The 23,827-nt window shown below is 34.1% G+C and overlaps 1 protein-coding gene across 2 annotated transcripts in view; it reads right to left on the reverse strand.

Moving 5' to 3' along the window:
- Nucleotides 1-23,827, reverse strand: part of LOC131847308 (clustered mitochondria protein homolog) — a 32,500-nt gene that overhangs the window by 3,780 nt on the left and 4,893 nt on the right. The window contains exons 1-23 of one of the 2 annotated variants that reach the window (XM_059196853.1): nt 21,182-21,228; nt 17,501-17,719; nt 16,424-17,058; nt 16,182-16,343; nt 15,946-16,099; nt 15,467-15,600; nt 15,175-15,311; nt 14,228-14,457; nt 13,512-13,648; nt 12,363-12,557; nt 10,252-10,464; nt 9,104-9,278; nt 8,380-8,485; nt 7,890-8,299; nt 7,562-7,764; nt 6,775-6,981; nt 5,884-6,156; nt 5,103-5,185; nt 4,865-4,994; nt 4,385-4,657; nt 4,064-4,189; nt 3,009-3,224; nt 2,226-2,440 (exon numbers count right to left, since the gene is read on the reverse strand). In XM_059196853.1, the coding sequence (XP_059052836.1) occupies nt 2,226-2,440; nt 3,009-3,224; nt 4,064-4,189; nt 4,385-4,657; nt 4,865-4,994; nt 5,103-5,185; nt 5,884-6,156; nt 6,775-6,981; nt 7,562-7,764; nt 7,890-8,299; nt 8,380-8,485; nt 9,104-9,278; nt 10,252-10,464; nt 12,363-12,557; nt 13,512-13,648; nt 14,228-14,457; nt 15,175-15,311; nt 15,467-15,600; nt 15,946-16,099; nt 16,182-16,343; nt 16,424-17,058; nt 17,501-17,690 (4,604 nt within the window). In that variant the 5' untranslated portion in view covers nt 17,691-17,719; nt 21,182-21,228. Of the gene's footprint in view, nt 1-2,225; nt 2,441-3,008; nt 3,225-4,063; nt 4,190-4,384; nt 4,658-4,864; nt 4,995-5,102; nt 5,186-5,883; nt 6,157-6,774; nt 6,982-7,561; nt 7,765-7,889; nt 8,300-8,379; nt 8,486-9,103; nt 9,279-10,251; nt 10,465-12,362; nt 12,558-13,511; nt 13,649-14,227; nt 14,458-15,174; nt 15,312-15,466; nt 15,601-15,945; nt 16,100-16,181; nt 16,344-16,423; nt 17,059-17,500; nt 17,720-21,181; nt 21,229-23,827 lie in introns of those variants that run through there. The other variant, XM_059196851.1, reaches the window with a different exon arrangement.

Raw genomic sequence — 23,827 nt, forward strand, 5'->3', positions numbered from 1 at the left:
TTCCGCTATATCTTATATATAAACTTCGTATCACAGTGTTAGTTGCTATATTTCTCCCACATTTTGATGAAATTTGATATGTATACTTGCTAGGTCTGAGGTAGGGTTGTTATCTATTTTTTATACCCCTAAGTCATAGGGGTGGCCTACCCTGAATTATAATTTTTTTTTTTTGTATTATGGACAATTTTTTATTTATTTATAATGTTACATACACGCCTAAATTTTGGCCCGTCTTTCACCAACCCCTATTTTTAATAGCGATATTCTTACAAATATTATAAATGCTAAAGTAACTCTGTCTGTTTGTCTCGCTTTCACGCCCGTTACACGTTAGAAATGTGTAACGGGGGACCACGTTACTTAGTACGAAATTATGTATATTACAATAAAACTTAACGAGAAAATATTATAATGATGTCACTGGAACACTCATTGCTTTACTACTATACCGTCCATTAGTCGCGAACTTTCTGGATGCGCGAGAGGCGCGCTCCTATTGGTCCGTCGGTGCGGTTACCGCACGACGCGCATGCGCTGTACGCTTAGATGAGTCTCACGGCACGGGCGTAAGTACTTACTATGTAATATGTATACATATGGGTGTCACAAATGTTTTTATTACAAGTAATATTACTCTATTATCTAAGCCAGTAATGTGTGCATATTTTGAACTTGATAATATTCAGAATTACTTGTATACATAACTTTCGATATCTACAATAATAATATCTTTGATGTATGAAAGAAATGTATGTACCTACATAAAAAGTTCATTTTTTAAATGTATGAAATGTATGAAAGAAATGTATGTACCTACATTAAAAGATAATTTTTGATATGTATGAAATGTATGAAAGAAATGTATGTACCTACATTAAAATATAATTTTTGTAATGTACAATAACAATACACGTTAAACATCATACCACAGTCATACGCAAGTTAAAAACAAACTGCTATGATATTAATGAGAAAGGAAAATCAACTTTATGGTATTCGAGTTAGGGTCGATTTCTCTCTTTTTTTAAATACTATTTTAATCTTGCCAGTATTCAAAGACAACTACGATTCGTACTCGATATTTTAAATTATTATGTAATCGATTTTTAGTACAAATGTAAATAACCAACGACACTAATAATGTACTACTATATTCCGTTCTTTGAAACGGAACACTGCTATAATACAAAATAATGAAAATTTACTGTTCACAACGACTCATTAAAAGCATCATCGAATAATGCGCTGTAATAAAATCCTGTTATCGATTATTCAAAAAAATCGATAATACATGTATTTATTTTTAATATGACAACACTTCATACATAAGTATTATTGGAAATATTATTACTTGCTTGTTCGGCTATTTTTAATTTACTTAAAAATTTTTTATATGTTTAATTTACAATAATGATATATTAAGTGCTTATTATTGGAAAATATAAAAAAGACATTTAATTAGGCGGATACAAATGACAACAATGCTATCTATGAAAGCATTTTGAAAACATTGAGCCCCGTATTACCACTGATTAAATTAATTAAGTACTGGAAAATAACAAAATGAGTAAATATATGAAAATTACTTTTCTAAACGCATTATTTCATTTTAACATGTATATATAACTTTTTAAAAATTGATTAAACATTTTTGTAAACACAGTTTTGTTTTTTAAAACGTTTGCAAAACTATGAAGAATTCCATCGATACCAATCACGCCATCTATATGCAACTTTTAGCAATAATAATGGCTACTTCCTCACGGATTGCCACTGGTAATAGTAACAAGTGTATTTTTTCCCTTTCTAATCCTGTAATTTCACTGCTATTTCTTACCCTGTTAACAAGACAGCTTGCAGAACTTCCTACGAATGAGACATGGCAGCATCATATCCTAGTTGCCCGGAATAGTAATGCATAAGGGGCGCTATGGGCGTCATATGATGACGATATATCTGTGCTGTACATATATAGGCGACGGATACTTCAGTAATGGGGATGTCTGAAAACCAGCGCTGTGTGCATCTTACTAACGTTATGTTTATAGCAGCAACAGCTGTTACCAACTAGTTACGTTTTTCTTTCTTATTCTTGTCTATGCTTATTTATTTTGTAAATATTGGAAACAAAATCGATCTACATATATCATTACAACACTGTGACATTTTTATATATATTAGATAATGTAGCGATAACATAAATAAGCGTTACGAACAGTTACCTGATCTGCACGAAGAGGATGCCGTTGATGAGGTTGAGCATATCGATGACGGAGGCCATCCCGGGCGGCTGTATGTGCAGCGGCGCGTGCGCGGGCGCGGCGTGCGGGGAGCGGGCGTACGCCTCCGCCAGCCGCTTCTGGAGCACCACCGCCTGCTGCGTCAGGTGCCGCAGGCACTCCGACGACTCGCGAGTCTTCTCGTGGCTCTCACCCAACTGTCCAACATATACCAACAATATAGAAAAGATATACTTTGCTAAATACGTCTTTGTGCTGTTACGAACTTTATGCATGCGCGAATTCGTGCTACACAAAAGAAATAACCGAATGTGAATAATAAAAAATGTAATGAGCAGTTTCACACGACACATTTTTTAGTGCAGTTACATTTAAAATATATATATCGTCATAGTCGTAGAATACTGACGGATCTGACTATTAAATTAATAGACAGATCCGTCAGTATTCTACGACTATGACGATATATGCTATTATTATAGAGTATAGTCTATTATGTACATAAATAATATCAAAATACATTCTGTTACACAATTTACGGAAGTAAATCCAACCGACAACTAAAAAAATTATCGAAGTCTATTCAGAATTTTCGAAAATATTCTTTTACTTTCTATTTAAATAAATACGTTTTCTCTTTCCTACCAGTCTCCTGATATAGTCTACGATAATATATAAACATAAACGTAACTGTAACGAACAGGTCGAAAAGCTAAGGCAGTGTATATACGTAGCATACGGTATGGTGTGTATGCGAGGACGCACCAGCTGCTTGTAGATGGAGTAGGTCTCCTTCTCGTGGGCGAGCGCGGCGCGGAAGTCCCCGAGGCAGGAGAGCGTGCGCGCGAGCAGGTGTCGCGAGGTGGCGGCCTTCAGCGAGCGCGCGCCGTGCGCCCGCGCCGTCACGGCCAGCGCGCGCTCCGCGAACCGCAGCGACAGCTCGTACTCGCCCACCGCGTGCAGGATCAGCGCGATGTTGCTCTGCGCACACCGCCGTTATATACACACCCACGTCCCACGCCCGAGTGAACCCTGAGTCTTTATCCCGACTCACGATCCAAAGGTCTCGAGTTCACACAAGTAAAAACTGTGTCTGTCGTTTTATATGACTCTCCAGTGAAGAAAAAAGTAAACCAATAATTTCTTATAAACGAAAATATACTTTTATTCTGCCAAATTAGATTTAAAAATACTCAGCGAAATATTATACGTTCACTAAGGCCCAATTTCAACAAGGAAACTAATGGCGTTTAGTTCTAACTAAACTCGATAAAAACATTTAAACGAGTTTAAAATGTCTCTTGTCAATTAAGCATCAATCAAATTTTTGACAATATAATATCGGGAATAAAAACAAAATTATCAGTAGTGTAAAAAATCCTCAATAAAATAATGTTTTACAGCCGCACTCAGAGACGTTCCTTAAATTATCACTAATGAATATTTATTTAAGTATCATTAAATCTTGAATGAGTGACAGTTGCTTGTAAATTTCTTTAAAATTATCATCATCGGTACAATATATTTATGAAATTTGTAGTTATAATAAATAATTTTTATAATTCATTTATAGCAAAGTAAAGAACGAGTCCAATTAAAAATAACCTGAAAACGTACGTCAAAATCTATGGTTAGGCACTTAAGTAGCTGTTGGCCTGTTATTAAAGTTAATTGGCAATATCTTTTACTAATCAACCATTAGTCTGCACAAGAATTGCTTATGTAACCATTTAACATATCTTGAGTGCGGTAGTTAATCTAGATGTACATATTTTTTTATAATATTTCTTAAACTGTAATAATAACCATAGACAACTTACATCGAGCAACGCCATCTCAGGGTGATTTTCACCGCAGACAAGTAATGCCAAGTAACGTGCGCGATATAACAGTTTCAACGCTGTGCTCACTTGGCCATTTACGAAGCAGTACAGCGCAAGATGGGACTAGAAAAAAATTGTAGAAATTGATTATTATATGCAACACAACATTATCTAGAGATAATTTTGCACTTTCCAGTGCATAAACAATAAAAAATTATATAATCATATATAAACTTTTAAAAGAATGTAAATTTTTTAAGCAATACCTATGAAGATAAGCAATATGGAGGTTAAACTGCCTAGAATGTAACAACTTACATATTCAGTGATTGTATAAGGGTGGTCGATGCCGTTGACCCTTTCGGACATGAGGACTGCCTTCTGCTGGTAGGCCATTGCCTCGCGGTGTTCGCCGGTGACGTAGCACAGGCGGGCAACCATTCTCAGACAGCGAGCAATCTCGCCGTGCATGGCCCCATACACATTGTTCAGCAAATTGAGAGCTTCCGCGATCATTTCGTGACCTTCGTTCACCGCGCCTGCTTGTATTTTGTTCTGACCGGTGGTGTAGAAGTTGTACGCGTCTGAAGCCTAAACATTATTGAAAATGTTTTATTTTAATGCAATACCAGTTTTATTAAACATTATTAAAAATGTTTTATTTTAATACAACACCACTTTTATTAACTTCTTTATCTGTACTGTCCACAACATTTCCTATGTTTAGCGTCGTAGAGAAATTTTAAATTCTCTATTATAAGTTGCTAATGAAGTTTGAATCTAAGGCTTTTCACTTACCCTGGGATTGATATGTTTAACAACAGGGAAAATATTCATAACATCAGATCCATTAAATGTAGGTTTGTTTTTATTGTCGAAATCATACTCTCGCAACATTATCTGCAAACCCACTTTAAGTGCGAAGGACCTGGAATGTAAAGCAAGTTTGTTTTAATTTAAAATATAATTTATAACTCTAATAAAATGTAAAATAAAATATTCTCATACAAAATTTTATAAAAAGTTGTTGATATACCTGAGAAGTGATATTTTCTGAAGGCCATGTTTTTCTATAACAGCATCCATATTTTCAGCATTCAGTTCATAACCCCAGTATGCCTAAATAAAGATAGTTGATTTAGATTCCGTTTATAATAATATTATGTTTATGTATAACTTTTAATTGTCATGTATTAAAAATATTCATCATCATCATCGCAGCCCGGAAGACGTCCACTGCTGGACATAGGCCTCCCCCAAAGATCTCCACGACGATCGGTCCTGCGCTGCTCGCATCCAATGCCTTCCAGCGATCTTGACCAGATCGTCGGTCCACCTTGCTGGAGGCCTTCCCACGCTGCGTCTTCCGGTCCGTGGTCGCCACTCGAGGACTTTACTGCCCCAACGGCCATCTGTCCTACGAGCTATGTGCCCTGCCCATTGCCACTTCAAAGTCGCAATTCTTCGGGCTATGTCGGTCACTCTGGTTCTTCTGCGGATCTCCTCATTTCTGATTCGATCATTAAAAATATTAATTAAATAAAAATAAAGTTTTAAGATTCGATATAATGGCTGATAGTGGCCTGTAGAAGAAGACATCGTGAGTATCTCAGTCTCACTCACTTCAGCCGCCAACCAGCTCACTTTGCTATTTCCGTTACAGGATGGGCTTAAGCAGTAAAAATAACAAGCATGCATTAACATAAGAGGCATGACATCTTAGTCTTCTGGAATGGCAATACATGAATCATATATTATATAATAATGTGATGGTCGTAGTACTCCGTGGAGTGATCCGCGTCGTGCGTGTCACCGACCTTGAGTTCCTGGCGGATCTGCGAGAAGAGAGACTTGTGCGTGAGGTTCCGCCAGTCGGGTGCGGCGCGGGCGGCGGCGGGCGGCGCGGCGGCGGCGGGCGCGGCGGCGGCGTGGTGGCGGCGCGCGCGCCGGGCCCGCGCCCCGCGCCCCCCGCCCGCCGCCCGCGCCGCCGCCGGCACGTCCGCCGCGCCCGCGCCCGCCGCCGCGCACGCGCCCACCAGGCAGTTCAGGAAGTGCGCCACGGCCGCGCCCACGCACAGCGCCTCGCAGCCCTGCACCACACGCCCACACCGTTACGCTCACGCCTCCGATACACACTACTCATCTTCTGAGGAAAATTTTAGGAGGTCGCGCAACAGTGGCACCGGAAGTGAACCGAGTTCGAGAGGTCTGATAGTGCCACGTGTTCAAGAAAGAAAATGTTTCGTCCGCTGCCCCAGAAGGAGGAGAAAGCGCACAGACGGGGAGTAGAAGATAATTTGTAGGGATCAAAAGAAGAGAGAGTACTTTTTATGCTCCGTATTCGGCCGGTACCGTAACAGTAACCGCAAGGTTCTGACCTGTGTGTTATGGCCATTGGTGGAGCGTTGTTGCTCATCGCTACAAAATATTTTTACACATTTAAATTAACGATTTTGTAGTCTAACTGTAGTTTTCTTTATTATTACTTCAACATACATATTTATATGCTTTATTAAAAAAACAGACGACATCGGATTACGTTGACAAAAAAATATTGCTAATATGAAAATCACTTCACTATATACACTTCAAAATATTGCAATCAAATTGAAAACCTTACAGATATAATCAAAGAACAATGTAACTTTCTCAAATTTAGTTTAACGAGACATACACATAGAACTAAGTGAGTAGAGCGCCAGTCATACCTGTAGGTAGACGGTGTAGACGTGCTTGGCGGCGCGCAGCAGCAGCTCTCCGACGGCGATGGCGTGCAGGTACCCGAGCGAGGGGTGCGGCTGCAGCGCGGCGGCCACGCGGCCCAGGTACCGCAGGTTGATGCCGCGCGCGTGCAGCGCCTCCGCCAGCCCCGCGCCGTCCATCGGCGTCGACGCCTGCTCCACGCACTCGCGCACCTGACGCACACGCAAACGGTTCAAATACAAAACAAGATCCGAAAATATTCACGATTTTTTTTAATTCTTGAACTTTTGTGTGATTCTTGAAAATTGTTGAGTGATTTATTACACCGCCTTACTTCTGCTGGTCGCGGTTTCGATTTCTCGCACGATGCATACATTTGTATTCATGACTATGACTGTTTGTATCGGTCTGGATGTCAATTTTACAAGCTCTGCTTACCGTGAAACTAGACGGCGCTGTGTTAATTGTCCCGGGTAAAATCCCGACCGAAGGACCAAAAAGTCTGAACCGAACTATTTGGTCTTCGAGTGAAGGTTAACGCCTTATTAGTTTAAAAAATCGTGGACAAAATTAACGAAATCTAATAAATTTTATAAAGTACAGTGTTAATCGTAAATATTATCAGTGATAATATTAATGAAACAGGAACTTTTCCAAGAAACTCATTTCAAGAAATAATCATAACGTATTTAGATTCGAATTCAATACTAGTATTTCCAATTATTTCCGACCTATATATATATACAAAAGTTAAACATACTATTATAACCTAATTACTTAGTGAATACTCACAAAGGCAGGTATCTGTGTGGTGAGAAGGAATGCCGCAGCCTCCTTGACTAGGTGGCGCTGCTTGGCGAGATGCTCGGGCGCAGCGGCGTGTTTGATGCCGGCTGAGTACACGTCGGGATTGAACCGCACGTCGAACTCCGATTCCTTCAGGGAGGCGACCGCACGCGCCGCTGCCGACACCACGGCGCGAGTTCGCTCACCGGCTGACGAAAAAATAAAAACCACATTGTATTGACACAAGAAAGTCTATTTCATACGATGAAATATGCTCAGTGAACATCATTAAAACAGATAACATTCACGAGTAAATTAAAGAAATAATACTTACAGTCACTATCTTGCTTATCTCCACTACATATGGAGTCTGTGATGCTCTCTACAATTTTTTTGGCAACGTCTGTATCGATTTGAGAGTAATTATCATTAAATAGTAGGTCTTCATCTTTGGTTTTTTCTTCCTTTAACTCTTCTTTCTCAGTCTCTGTCTTCTTTTTTGCTTCCTTTTTGGCACTTTCTTTCTTTTCTTCTTTCTTTTGTTTTTTATCTTTAACCTCTTTTTCTTGGCTCTTAGTATCTCTCTTACATACCTTGACTTCAGGTTCAATGGCAATCACATTAGAATTATTCTTGTTGGATTCAATAGCCTTGTCCTCAGCAGCAGTAATCTCCTTCTGATTCTTAGTACTAAGTTGTTGCAGGTGAAATGCAGCATATCGAACGAACATAAAGTAACGGGACCTTTAACAATATCATTACTAATTAAGCAACCACAACTAAATATATGCATAAATCAGATAGAATTAAATAAATTTACTTACTCAACAAAATTATCCACTAGTTCCTGACGTAGACAACAGAGTTTATGTTTGTGGATTATTGGGAAACCCATTGATTTAATATCCTCTCTTAATTCGTCATCTTCCACTGTAAAATGTTACGACTAAATTACCTAACATATAGTAAGTAAAGATTATATAAATATATTTAATTATGTTCAGTAAATTTTTATACAATTAAAATAATAAAATAATGAGTGTAGGTAACTAATGACCATTGAACGTTTATTAAGTTTCAATATTTATAGCTAAATTACACTTCCACTAGTGTTATGCTACTCTATTACAGAGTACTATAATTGGCTGATAATAAAACGCATTCAATACAGGTACACATGCATAACAATTTCAGTAGGTATACCTAAACTGTACTAATGTAACACTACTTGATCACAGTCTGACCTTGTTTTTACAGATTATAATTCACATACCAATATCAAATCTAATTATAAAGATTAGATGGATAATGATCTAAATTTGATAATGGAATAAATTATTATTTACGAATTAATAGTAATCGGAACAATTATTATATCATAATAAACGCGTAAATTAGTCCATCTTTTTCTATGAAAGCTTATTAGAATGTTTCTATGTTTAGAATTTTTAACCACCTATTATGAACAATTTGTCTGTTTATGTAAGTTCTATCGATTAATGTGGACAACAATAATTAATCAGTAAATTTGAAGCAAAAGTTATTTACATTGAAGAAAATTGACATCTGGTGGGAACGTGCGCAGCAGATCAAGGATATAATGTCTTCCATCGTTGCCGATGATGCCCTTGCACTCTACACTGGAACACAGCTCCACAGTGTCGCCATTAGCGCTAATCACCGAGTGAGGCATTATCTTTAATTGCTGTCCAGCCTTGCTCAGCTGTAACATAATTATTAAAACCTATTGGTATCCCACTAAGATACTATTCTGACTATGAGAATCAATATTTAATGGTATTACAATTTAAATTGAACATGTCTTTTTTTTATTACAATGAAATGGGATCCCTGTTAACTTTTATAGGTTTTTAAAGTTAAATAGTAGTATAAGTATTTTCAGAAATGTAATTTAGAGTTACGTTTAATAAGACAACTAAAAATCTAATCTGATCAGACTATACAATGTTTAAAAAATATTTTATTATATACTCTATCTTAATATGAAAATTCACTATATTGAAATGCATACATGAAACTATAGAAACGGGTCCGGCCATGACGCTAGGTTTTTAACCTAAGTATTTCCATTCAATTAATTACTAATAAGATCGTGCTGCATTATTAGTCATATATTACTGAAACATGACTTATTATTTATTGCACATTTGTATATGTGCAATAAATAATAAATTAATAATATAATACTTGATCTGAAGATAATAATACACAATGACAGTACATTAAAACAATATTATTGTATTATTCAATTCATAATTATCGCAATCATGTGTTATGCAATTCTTTATCAAATTTTTATAGATTACTCAGCCTATAATAATCAATAATTATATATAGGTACTAAGAAATTCACCATGACCAGGACACTTTCATACCAAGGGATGAAAGTTATCTAAATACTAAATATTACAAATAATAATTATCACTTATTACTTGTACTATAAGTAAAAGATAAAGTAATCATGAAGTATACTGACCCAACCCCCGTCCGATTCAAACAGGGACCGAAAGTACGACGACCCGAGCCGAAATTCGTCACCTATCGGTGCCGTAAAGTCGTATCCGTCAAGGACGATTAGGCCTTCAAACGCCTTATAAATCCTTTCGCGGGTTTGAAGTGTCATCTGCGGTCACCCCCTATCGTTCGTTGAAGCTGTCAAGGCTACATCACTCACCAATTCCATATATTTGGGATGCGACAAAACTGTAGTCCCAAAATCAATACTGCCGTAGACCACACTCTGTTCCTGTTCCTTCTCGAGAATGCCGGGGATGATGGACTGCGCAGTGACGCGGTAGCCGCGGTAGTCCACCACGACGGTACCTAGCGTGTGTAAGCCTGGCGTGTCTACAGCGCTGTACACTCGGACGCCTTGCAGGTCATTACGCTACATAAGCAACCCAATTATTACATATTTATTTTCAATTTATAAATTATAGATATATTATAACTTACATACTATATTTCGTAAAAAAATATTATCTAATTCATAGAATTTTCGTATTTACTTTTTCACAAAAGAATTGTGTTATAGATGTAATGAATAATTGTAATATATATTTCTTTAAAATTAAATTCTACTTTATTTTTAAATCCATTAAACTTGAAATCTTATTATTTCATGAATAAACAAGAGTATATTAAAGATTTAAGTGTGACGCAGACAGATACTAAAAATGAATCTCTAAATTTTATAAATTTAAGCATTATACCGCAAATTTATCGTTAATCTGTTGTATAGTACTTATAATACTGTTACGTAATTCTTATATTATACAATATGATAAGATATTATAAAATGCATATTTTTATATTTATCAGAATTTCGTGATGGTAATCTGTTGTAACTACTGATGTTACATATAGATATATTTTTCTGTTCTATATTTGTTTGAAAGTGATGTAATATTAACAAGTAATAAACACATAAACTAATGAAAAATATTCCTTAAAAAATATTTATTATAAACATAGCAATAATATTTATTCAAAAAACTTCATATAAGTACTTTTGAATAGTCATATAATATTTTTTTTATTCTACCGCTCATTCAGAAAGCAGATTCGTCACAAGAAGAATAAGCACAAAACTCGAGTGAGTGAGTGAGTGACACATAATTAAGATATTATATGAATACAAATTAGCTAATAGCATGACTGACAAAAGTAAATAAATATAATAGCTACTTGAGTAAGAAAATAAATCAGTCATAGTTATCACAGAAGATACTACAAGGAGCACCCATTCACAGCAGTAAAACGGATGAGCCCGCAATCACTGCACCCAACCATATTTTAGGAAGCCTAGTGACCCGTCCCATCATGCCACCATCTGTCTGGACATTTAAGTGAGCATGACTGATTTATCACACTCGACTATGTAACAATTAATAATACTTATATACTACCATACTATGTGAAAATTGTGGTATTCACACAACACACATTAGCGAGGAATATATTAAATCTCAGTAATAAATAGATAGAACATACGATAATGTCTACAAGTTTTATTTTATTCACAAAATACAATATCAGTTAACTATTATGCGAAAATTTAACAAAAAATAATACTGAAAAATAACATTTTGTAATGTGGACACGAAATTCATATAATATATTCTTATTTTCCAATGCCATTTATATTATGTCTAACGGAAACAACATTTACTACTATATTATTGTAGGTCAAAGACTAACTGATAAAGACCATGATCATTATTTTAAAGGCATCATGAAAATGTCTTTTTATAATTATCATCTTATTGAACAAACCAATTAGTAATAATTGGATAGGGAAACTATTATTGACCTACTTAACAAAATAATAAAAAAGTATTATGCAAAACAGAATTAAAAATATGATATAATTAGATTGTAAACTATATTGAGTTTCTTAAATATAATGAAATTGGATATTAGTTTATTAATCTCACAGACTGTTCTCACAGTTTTTTTTTATTAACTTGTACTGTTTTCCACGAGGCAGTAGCCTATTTTTGTACTGTCATAATGAAGGATCATAAAGAAATTCCTTCTGTATAATAATTAATAAAATTACCGATTTATGTGTATTACCAATGAAGTACAGTCGCTACTACTACTACAAAACAATTGCTATTGTTTTTATTGCGAATGTAACATAAATTTCTTAAGGAAGATCAAAATTACCAATATTGAACACTGAACATTGAGATTAAACAATACTTTCAAACATGAGAATAGTGTCTGCAATTGGTCTATTTATCTCTATAGTATAATTATAATAAATAAATTATTTATTACCGGTGCAACGAAAGCTGCAGCATCACCTCCGAGGTCCTTATAATGATCGCGGACGTCGAAACCAAGCGAGAAAAAGATATTGTTCCATATAAACATCTGCATTTTGGGCTCCTCGCCAGGATTAATTGCCATTACATTGCCGTCCACTACGGCCATGGCACCACGAGTTGCTGCTGCTACGAAGTCGCTGTGCACCTGTCATAGCAATTGTTATATTAATATATACATAAAGAAGTCATGTAGTAAAATAATAATTACAAGATATAGGGTTCTAAAAAATATAACTGATTGATTATCTGTATATAGAGTTACACTAAGTGAAAACCCAGATTCATGTAACAAAGTGGAAATCTGAAAATATTATTTGAACCTTTTATCTTAAATTGACCACGTGACTGGGCAGTATGAATGAATAAATTAGTATTTAGGAAGAAGTGTATCATTTTTATTATTATTTGAAATTATGCATATAGTAAAAATTGGTTTTAATATTACAAACAGACACTCCAATTTTATTTATTTACATAGATTGACCTATTCATATAACAGGCATGTGAAATTTTCTCCGATTCATTAATACTACTAACGTCTATCAGCTAACTGCATATTATTCTCTAACAACTAATGCTGTAATCTCAGGTAAAATATATTTAATATCATTAAGTGGTTGGTAATTATAAAGACTAACAAAAACATTAGTGTCTAAAAAATATGATTATTAAATATTTAGTAATGGGTAGTATAAAATTGTAGTCATATCTACATAAGATATGACTACAATTTAATACTACACATTGTTTCATCCGTAATGAGTGAAATAATAAAGTAGTCTACTTGCATACAGATAAAATAATGTCTGATATAAATAATATCATTGCATTACGAAACATATACTTTCATGTCATATAATACGATAAAAGCTGATAAGAAATGTGACCAAACCATAAACAATAGGTAAGTACATTTTATTGAGCTGAAACAAGATATGTATGTATAGCGTCATGGTAACTTAGGAAGTGTAGATAACACATGTTTATTATGTTACATATGAGGTCTGGCACTGCACTATGTTCCAGTCTATAGGTCCCTGTGAGTCACCAATTTGTATGGCAGTCGTATATGAAAAAAATAATTAGCAAATTATATTACTTTGAAAATAGCGCGCTCGCGTAGTAGCCTTTCCGGGAGTGTGGCTCGTGGTAGCTCACGAGTGGTTTGTAACTCCTCGTTCCAGTCTCGGGTCTGGCCAGGAATGTGTTCTTCATATCCCAGTTTTGAGGAAAAGGCTAGAAGTAAAGTAAACAAGTTTTATATTCATATTCGAACACTAAATTACAATAATACGTACTATCTAATAACAGTACGGGTTTTTGAGCTTATTAAATGCTATAAGTTATGTTACAAGCTTTTGGGACATTTTTCTTTTGCTATTACTTATCTTTCATGCGTTATAAATTGCATTTAGTTTGCACATAACATCAATGGTAAGAGAGAAACACATTTATGAACTACGAGAATTAATTTCAAATGTATTACGAAATGGCACATCCGATATTTCAGTTAAACCGTTGTACTAATATTTCGTTCGGTACAAACGGTTAATCGGTCCGACCGGACTATACGTAACTATTACTATTTATTATGTACTCCTCATAACAATGTAAAATTCTGTCAAGGATCGGATTTGCAACATTGGTAATATACAAAATGTATGCTATAATAGTCATATTTAATTATTGAGAAAATGATTAAGTGAAAAGTTTCTAATTCCTTTGGTTACGCCTAAAATCTTATCCAGCCACATTTTATTTAAACATACTATTCATAATAACTAAATGTCATATTTCTTTATTAAAACTACTTACTGTCCTCGGCACGAATAGCATCAACCGTGTGATCTAATACAGGCGAGGCCCACTGGTACACCTGGTATGGGGTAGCGACCCTTTCGAATGGATGTTTCTGCATACGTCGTTTCTGTACCAATGCGAAGTTGCGCTTGAACGCCGATGATACTATACTGAGCAGCTCAATCAATGAGTGACACAACAGGGCCGAATAGGACGGACGAGGGTTGAACACTTCTTCTGTGGACCTGATGAACGCATAAACAAATATTATCAAATTGTGCAAACATATTACTAAATATGTATAAATAGTCTAAATTTAGTTAATCAAAATTAGGCTATTTGAAAATATTTCGTTATGTTTTCAAATAGTACATATATTTCAATCACTTCAGTGGAATAAATAATTTATCTGTGTCCACTGTACATATTTTATCGAATTACAAATAAATATATATTATAGTCTTCATCATTAAGGTTTTGCTTGGAACTTCCTGATCACATGATCAAATCACACATGAAGAGTTTACCATTTAATTTTAGACCATAAAATTAGCTATATTTTATTAAATCTCACCATTAGCGACTTATTTACACATATGCATAGTCGATCTAAATAAGCAGCGAATACAAATCATGTCATCTAATTTTACTAGTAGAAGCATGATGAACTATGAATATGAAAACTGCAAGTGTCAAATTAGAATAATTAACATGTTGCAAAATTAACTACATAATTGTCATGCAGGCATTAAAATAAACATTTTGAAATAGAATTGCCTTTTCCATTCAAAAGAATTGCCATAATAAAACATACACAACGTACATAATGACATATTTCACGTTTCGAAACTCGTGCTACAATAACGCCAAGGACTAACCGATATTATTGTTAATTAGTGGCAATAGACTGTTATTCAAACTAGTTGCATGCTGCCATTGTAAATATAATAGGGTTATATTACTGGTTGAGATAGAATCCCCGCGGACATGCCGTGATGTGAAAGTGTCGATCTTCGAGAGTGATAACGTGGAGATATAACAGGTCTCCGCACATCTTCCGCGGCCCCGGTGGCGGGTTCCAGCCTGACGTCGTTAATACCTGGCAATAATATTTGATCTTACATGATTTACCTGTTTCTATACAGTTCTTAGTCTGTTTCACACAATTTTTTTTTTTCAAATATATTATGGAAATCAGTAATGTTGTTTTAGAGAGGGATCTAAAATGTTTTCATATAGGTTGGAAGTACTTACCTTGAGACATTGAGGGGCTTTGTTTTCTTTAGTAAGACCAGGATGCAAGGGCAGCAATGGACGCTCAGTACTGCCTGGCATAATATAGTCGGGAGGAGTGCAATCTACACTTTCAGGCCGTGATTTCTTTTTTTCTAAAGTAAAAATAAAAAAATTGCATATTACTTTAAAATTTAACAAAAGATCAAGTGTGTTTCATTATATTTATTTATTGAAATTAGAGTATGTCGGAAACACAGATTTAAATAGATACCACTTGCAGCGAGTTTTTCTACTCACTATAAAATTTGAAAGCTATTTATAAACTACAAACCTACTCGTAGTTACCGCTTGGAATTTTGGTTTGTCAACAATACTTAACTATATACATATATACGGAATCCAAGTAAATGCATTCGCTAACTCATACGAAAATAGCACATATAATGCAGTAGTGACATCCTTTTAAATCTATGTTTGAGCTGTACTAAGATAATTACCTAGTATGTCCCCCTGTGTAATAATGTTCAGGAATGCAAGAGAACTACATTCTTGTCCAGCATATGCATCAGTATAATCGATTGACTTTAAGAGATCTCTAACATGACGGACATGAATTCTGGCTTCACGCATAGTATATGGTTCTTCTACCACCTGTAAATAATATTTTTATACTTCTTGCAACTTCACATAATTATGCTTAGTTAAGAAGCTGTATCGATATAATGAAACTTACTTTGATCACCGAGCCTTCTTTTAGTCCTTCAATATTCTTTAATTCAGCAAAGTTGTCCAGAGTCACGCCATCCAGTTGTAAAGAAAAGCACGTTCTGTGACATGTGTCCTCGCGATCCATGAGAACTTGGTGTATTTCTTGTACCAATTCCATGCTGGATACCTGAAATAATTATTAAGAATATTTATTAATTATAATAACAGAGTGTTAGAAGAATTTTAAGAAATATATATTTTAAGAACCTGAATATCTAATGGTTCAGCACCGGGGCTCACAATTTTTACAGTAAAACCCATGTCTTGAATAAACACCACTTCGGCGTCACGTTTTTTCTCATCATCATCCTCGCTAGGTGTAGACTCTCTATCCTTGTCACCATTTACAATTTTACAATTCTCGCCGTTTACTTTTTCCGATACATTGTCCATTATCTTTTCTTTTTCCAGTTCATCATTAATTTCAACTGTTTTAATTTTCTCTTTTTTCTTATTAGAATCGCTGTTAGACGTCGTTTTGATTTTCTTATCTTTCTTTTTGTCAGAAACCGATTTAGATTCTAAAACTTTAACATTATCATTACTTGGTAAAATTATATCATGGCCCTCGTCAGACTTACTAGATTTTGTATCATCTGAATCACTGTTAATTCCGTTAGTTAAATCTGTCTTATTACTACTTCTAATATCACAATCCAATTTATTTTTTATATCGCCATTGACAATATTCTCACTTATGGTCTCAGTGCCATTGACTATACATTCTTTGGTGCCTAATTTGTGTTTTTTGCTACTGTCACATCCATCTCCGTTAATTTTTGATGCTGCATTGACAGACTTTGTTTGTGATGACTTATCATTAATTTTAACTTTTTGTGATTCTGAAAATCAAATAATATTAAGAAGTATTAACATAGAAATACTGTTAGTAGACTCAACATACTGTAATAAATAATATGACTGAATGCCATTCCAATATTTCTTGCCATAAAAGTAATTGAGTGACATGTTGGTTGTCAAAATTAATGTAATAATAATAATTGCCATTTTTTTCCTAATCAATTGCTTTGTAATGTTCAGTATGCCCTGTAAATATCCTAAGTTTTTATTATTTGTATGTTTATAACCCGAAATATACCTACAACTCAATATACGGAGTATAAATTTGGTCAACACGCCTTAATTGAAACTTATAATAAGTAGATATACATAATACTTTAATAATATAATACTATATTTATTTAATATTAATTTATTCTATCTAAGTAATATATTATATTGCATTCTGTATTTGTATACTTTAAATTTTATTAGCACTTCAACCTGTATTTAAGGGAAAAGGCGCCGGCGTGCTTCCCGCCTGAGGTGAAGGGGGTTTCCTAGCAGCAGCCGCGTAAGAGACGCGTGGTGGCGTGGTAACGGTCCCACCACCACCTTCGTCATCTGCTCGACCGTTAGGTGTGTTCGCGTGACCGTTGCTGCAAGATACTTTGATGGCAACCTCTTTTCTCATTTTTGATGCTTGTTTATTTTGTTTCTCAACTGTAACAAGTGGAACAAACATTCAATCTAAATCTTATATTATAATAGAAAATAGTATTTCTATAAAATATTTTAATTGATAAAAGAATTGTTCCAATGCCGGTTTCTAAGTTAACCAATATGTCGAGGGGCACAGTAGGTGCAGGGGAACGCTAGGTCACTTTAGCGCATGTCTCGTCCCGTGACGAGAGAACACGTGGTTTGCGCTGGCGCAATGCCAACTATCTCCAGCAGCGAGTCAATAATAGACGGCAACGAGGTGCCGCCAACAATAGACGCCATAGACTAACAAATCGCTCCACATGCATCGCTCAAAGCGCTTAAATAGGTTTTATTTGTACACAAACTATAATAAATACAACTATTGAAAGAGCTACAGTGAATATACGATAAGTAATACCTTAATCTTATTTAATACCACTAATTTACGTACTACTTTATAGCTACATTATAGTAATTCTACAGTACAATACATTCTTCGTATTTTACCCTTTAATTTCCACAACGACTCCTGCATACGTTAATACAATATTGTTTTTAAATCACAAAATGAACAATGACATAATAAGATAAATATAATAAAGATGTACTTGTATCGCAGGAAACAAAATGTATGTGTCTTATATATTTGATAATGTAATAACTGATTAGCAGACGTGAATCAATTAAATTACGGTAAAAAACAATGAAAAAGATTAACTACCAAAAACAATTCTATGCTCTGTTAAATAGCTATAATCTTTCTTTAATCTATAATCGCTAGTAAAAACATCTAACAAAACGAATCTACATCCAATCATTTGTCGAACTTTTAACAATTAATTATACGCATATTATACTAATTATTTAAAGCAATGAGTTGAATCGTGGCCTAGATTGCAATCAGAACCAACTCAACAACACGATAAAGAAAACAAATGACCACAGCAGTTAATGAACCTTTATGAGTGAAACATCTAATAGATAATTAGATAATGTGATATATATATATATATATATATATATATATATATATATATGTATAATCATAATAACATATCGGTATAAACACAATTAACTTTTTTTAATAACTTAAAAACATTTGCAGACTTTTGATTGTAGCAAATATCATTTAGTGAGTGTACTCGTTATACCTTAAACAAAGGTTTTGAAATAAAAGAGTAAAATGTTTTATGTATACATTTAAATTGTTTATTGTTCTCTTACGTTTCACCGAGAAATTCGGAAAATAATTTCTTAGTAGATGTCTAAGGCTAAAAGCATCTATATTTAAATTTTAAGTTTCTAACCTCAGCGGTTTAGGATCGGCGTTAATAATTCATTCAGTTAGTATATGTTTTTTTTTATTAATATTTATTTTCGGGACCTGTGCGACGATATTAGGTAAACAGTATTTACATACCTCATTTCGTTGCCGTTTTAAGGTTTATATTAAATTATAATATGTGTGTCAGAAACGTAAACCATATAGGCATGTTTGAAAAACGAAGGTCTCGCTAAGGCGATCTCAGGATCATGACAATTATGGTACGCGCAAATAGTAGTTGGGCTAGTTGAACACACATGTTAATTTTAGGTTGGCCCGACTCAACTCCTCATGCTCAGCTACAAAGCCCGTCAAGAGCTCTACGCGATAGTTCTACTGAACTATACTAAAGTTAGATGAGTTTGTGTATGGAAAGAGAGAATGACCGATTTGAACTCGGCCGGTTGGGTACAAAATCATCCGTAGCCGCTTTAAAATTAACTCATATGTAAAATGAATGGATGAAATATACAATGCGGAAGTCTAGGAATGCAGGTACCAAAACAGAGGCCGAGAGGAATCCCCCAAACAATTAAATCATTTTAGATGAAGCAAAAGATGTAGGACCTAGTTAAGGATAGAAGGAAACTACGTTTCGACTTGTAAATGTAAACTTACAAGGATTATTTAAAAGAGCAACACACAAGTTTCTTGCTCGTTCTTCTTGTGATGAGACAGCTTTCCGAACGAGTGGTAGATAAAAAACAAATTGTTATGACTATTCAAAAGTGCTTAAATTAAGTTTATTTGAATAAATGATTTTCTATTCTATTCTATTCTATTCTTCGTTCAGATTAGGAACACTTTTACATACTTTAGAACTTAAGGCATAAATATGTATTTAATAAAGAATTGCATTAATAGATAACATTTATTTTCTTCGTGATGTAAGTATTGTAGTTATTATGCATTATACAATTAAAATACGAACATTTACTTCAATAATACTTAGGTACTGTGGTATAACCTATACACTGTGAGTAGTCAAGTGACTAATTCTAATTCTGATCTAAAAATTAAATATACTTCTTAATTGAATATACCCTGAGAAGAAATATTTGGGGCATTTATCACTAAAAATATTGTTGTTATCTTTCTTAACATTTCCAAACAAGATAACATGTATGGAGCGTTTATGGCACCAGATAAGCGTAGAATCAAAGTTTTGATAAACAGACGTTGACACAATTTCTGTACGTTACTTTAGTAAAAGACCCTATAATTTAAAATTTAAATTGGTTCAATTGTCCCATTCTCGTTCTAAAAGAAATTTAATGAATATGAGGGGAGTATAATGTACAATTAGGCACATAATACAAACTTATGTCACCGTGGGACAAAAAGTGAATTCCAAATATATTAATAGTAATGATAGTAATGATAATATTTCGAACGGGTTTGGCATACCCAAACTAACTCTGTAATGATAAGCACATGAGAAATTCGATCATTGCACGTTTAGATTCGATATCTAAAACTTACTTTATCCTACACAGAATTATTCTTAAATATGCTGGTATAAATTTATGTTAATGGTGGTAGTCTCATGGTGTTCATTACGCTAAATACTTTGTCCTATGTGCATTAATTAAAGTTATATAAATAAATAGAACCATAAAGTTCCACTTCGATTTATATGCCCTTATCATTTACACCACAATAAAAGTAACAGGTAAATAAACAATTAGATAAGCACGGACAATAGTATGGAGTTATATTTATAATGTTGTGTTACATTTTTGTAAACCAACATTCTTCTATATGAAACCAGATATTATAAACTTAACTTATGAATCGTTTAAAATATTGATACATTATAATGTCTCAAGCCTGTAGGAAGAAGCGTCTTAGATGTAGTCATAGATACAGGATGCTTACTGTTATAACAGATAGAAATGTTGATTTAAAAGTCAAGATAACAATTTTAAGATATATAAAGACATATAGCCGTACAGAAAACGACGACAACGATCAATGAATTATGCATAGAGACGACCCGCTGAAGCGTCGCCGGCGATGGCTGAATATTTTAACCTTTAAAAATGCATAGCATTATTGTAGTTTCATGTGCCTTGACATTAGTTTCTCTTTTCACCTTGTTACTAATAATCTGTACTAATCGTTTTTTAAGGAAAATATGGGATAAAGTTACTAACCAATTTATTACAGTAAACATATAGTAATTTTGACATGTTTACAAGCGAACATGAATAACAAAATGACAACTATAAAAGTATACGTTCGAAACGGGTCATGGCTGCATTGTGTATAGAGGTTCAACGATACTTCTATAAAAAGACAAACCAATCGATGATTATAAATGCCTAACTATCCCCGAGATTGAGAAGCCACAGAACGGAATATATACGATGCTAACAAATTACATATATGTATTCTCAGTTATAGGGCATAGTGTTAGTTAAGTATATTTTATTGATAGCATTAAACTAATTAAGAATAATAAAATAATTTCATATAAAAATGTCTTCATTGCACCTAAAAGGTACCATGGCGGTTCAATGATCCCTTATAGTATCTATGAAATCATAGTGACCGAAAGGGTAACAGCTGTTTTTAAAAGCCAAGACAAAATATTTCCCTTTATATATATTTTTTAAGAATACTAGCTGTGCCCGCGGTGCCATCGGCGTGAAATTTATAGCTATATGTTACATTGATGTATAAGATCTATTCTATTAAAGTTTCATTAAAATCCATTCCGTAGAGTTTGAATGAAAGAGTGACAACCCATCCATCTACATTCACAAACATCCTTTTTCATGATATTAGTAAGAAGTAAGATTATTACATGAAAAAACTAACGAGATTTGAGACACGAAATATATAAATAACATGTTTACAGAAATAAAGTCACGATACTACAGATTTTACAACAAGTATATCCTTAAAAAGAAATATTGACATTGCGTATTAGATCAAGAAAACTGATATATGTATACTGATATCTGATTACTCATAATACTATTAAGTGTATAACAATAAAATTATACTTCCATAACATTGTCTGTGAGAGATTTCTTTTAGCGATAAACTCACCTTTCGTTAAACACATGCTTACAAAGTATTTTTTTTTATAGTTGTACTGCGAATTAAAATTTTATTACTTTTATACCCACTACATTTCTTTTTATGTATTTATAGATTTTTAACTATATAAATAAATGAAAAAAAAATTATAATCATACTATAAATCTTTTGATTTATTGACATAATCTTTTAGAATTCATCATTTTAGTCGTTTGCTAAGCATATAGCCGTTTCGACTTGTTGTCTAGCGATGTACAAAATAGTCTTAGGTAAACCAAAATAAATATATAAACATGGCTGTTTTTACGGGTTCCTAATGCACAAAAATACACACACAGTAATGTTATAATGTTGTTATAATGTTATCCATGCCTTACGGTTACAGCCACAAGTGTTAATAACTAAAATATACATTTGGCTTCACCAAGTTGAAATACAAATAACAAGAAATATACTTTTCCTGCATTTTAGATACTCACGTTACTTTGTACTTCTTTACTATCTGTATTAGCACTATACACATATCCAATATTGCAACTTAATCAAATAAAATAGCAGAACAACTGTCCAAGGCTATCCCAAGTGCGGTTGTCAGAAGAGTTATCATTGACTTTTGTACATTTGAAATAGCCTTCCGATTTATCTAAACGCTGATCGAAATTAAGACGGCATGAGTCAAAGTCCGAACCTGAAGCTGTTCCTTCAGGCTAGTCGTATCGGTTAGGTAAAAGTTGACATTGAGTCTTTTATTCAATCAGTTGACTCTCTGCGGGTGTGGAGTGCCTCCTGCACCTCCACAATGCACCATGCGGCGAAGCTGTAGGGCTAACCCATGGAATAACTTGAAAAAAATTATTTGAAAGCAAGATTCGACTTGCACACATTTCCATTATTGTATTTCAACAATTTAGTAGGAATTATTTATGCCGCAGTTTGTTAGCAGTGTTTATCATTATACCATATCATCATAGCATCTGATTTGAGTACTTTCATTCTTTTCAGTCAATTTTCAACCGTGTTCTTAGGTATTTTTTCCTGATATGCACAATTTGTTCATGGCTATCCATCGTCACAATAGGACTGCGAAACTTTATCTATACTCCCTCTTACGTAAATACAAACGTTCTTTAGAGTTTATTGATATAAAATAGGTAACGACTTGTCAAACTAACCGTATCAGGGCAAAGTCTGAATAAAAAACACTGCGATAAATAAGTTTAATGTTTTTAAATATTCCATAAATTTCTTATCGAGTCAATTTAAGATATTGCTATGGCGGTTAGACTTTTATTTATTAACTTCTACTCCTCTTCATTAATATCTGCGCAGCGTCTGACAGTGTAATTGTAAATCATTTGACTATTATCTGCCGGGTCATCATTTACTTCCAAATGTAGACTTTTGAAAGGTAGTGTCAGTATACAGTAGGCAAAGTATCATTTCCAATAGGCAACCCCAGGTCTGTCAGACGCTAAGTTGTTCTCACCCATTGCTATATTTATATTTCCACGTTTTCACCACGTTCATAGATAAAACCTAATAATAGATTAGTCGAGTGGGTCACTCTCAACTCTTTTTTCTACTTCAGTTTTAACTTAAAAAAATTCACTCTGTGATTTATTATATTTTTGACTGCTGAACTATTGTCACATTTATCACAGATACCTGTATAGATACTAAGTAAAAGCTTATTGGTATTAGGGTTTTAAAAAATTAAGACTCCTCAGTAATTTAAGTTTTTGGTCTACTCTAAT

The sequence above is a fragment of the Achroia grisella genome, unplaced genomic scaffold (genome assembly GCF_030625045.1).
Source record: "Achroia grisella isolate CSIRO2021 unplaced genomic scaffold, CSIRO_AGI_Agris_v1 utg5201, whole genome shotgun sequence".
Lineage (NCBI taxonomy): Eukaryota > Metazoa > Arthropoda > Insecta > Lepidoptera > Pyralidae > Achroia > Achroia grisella.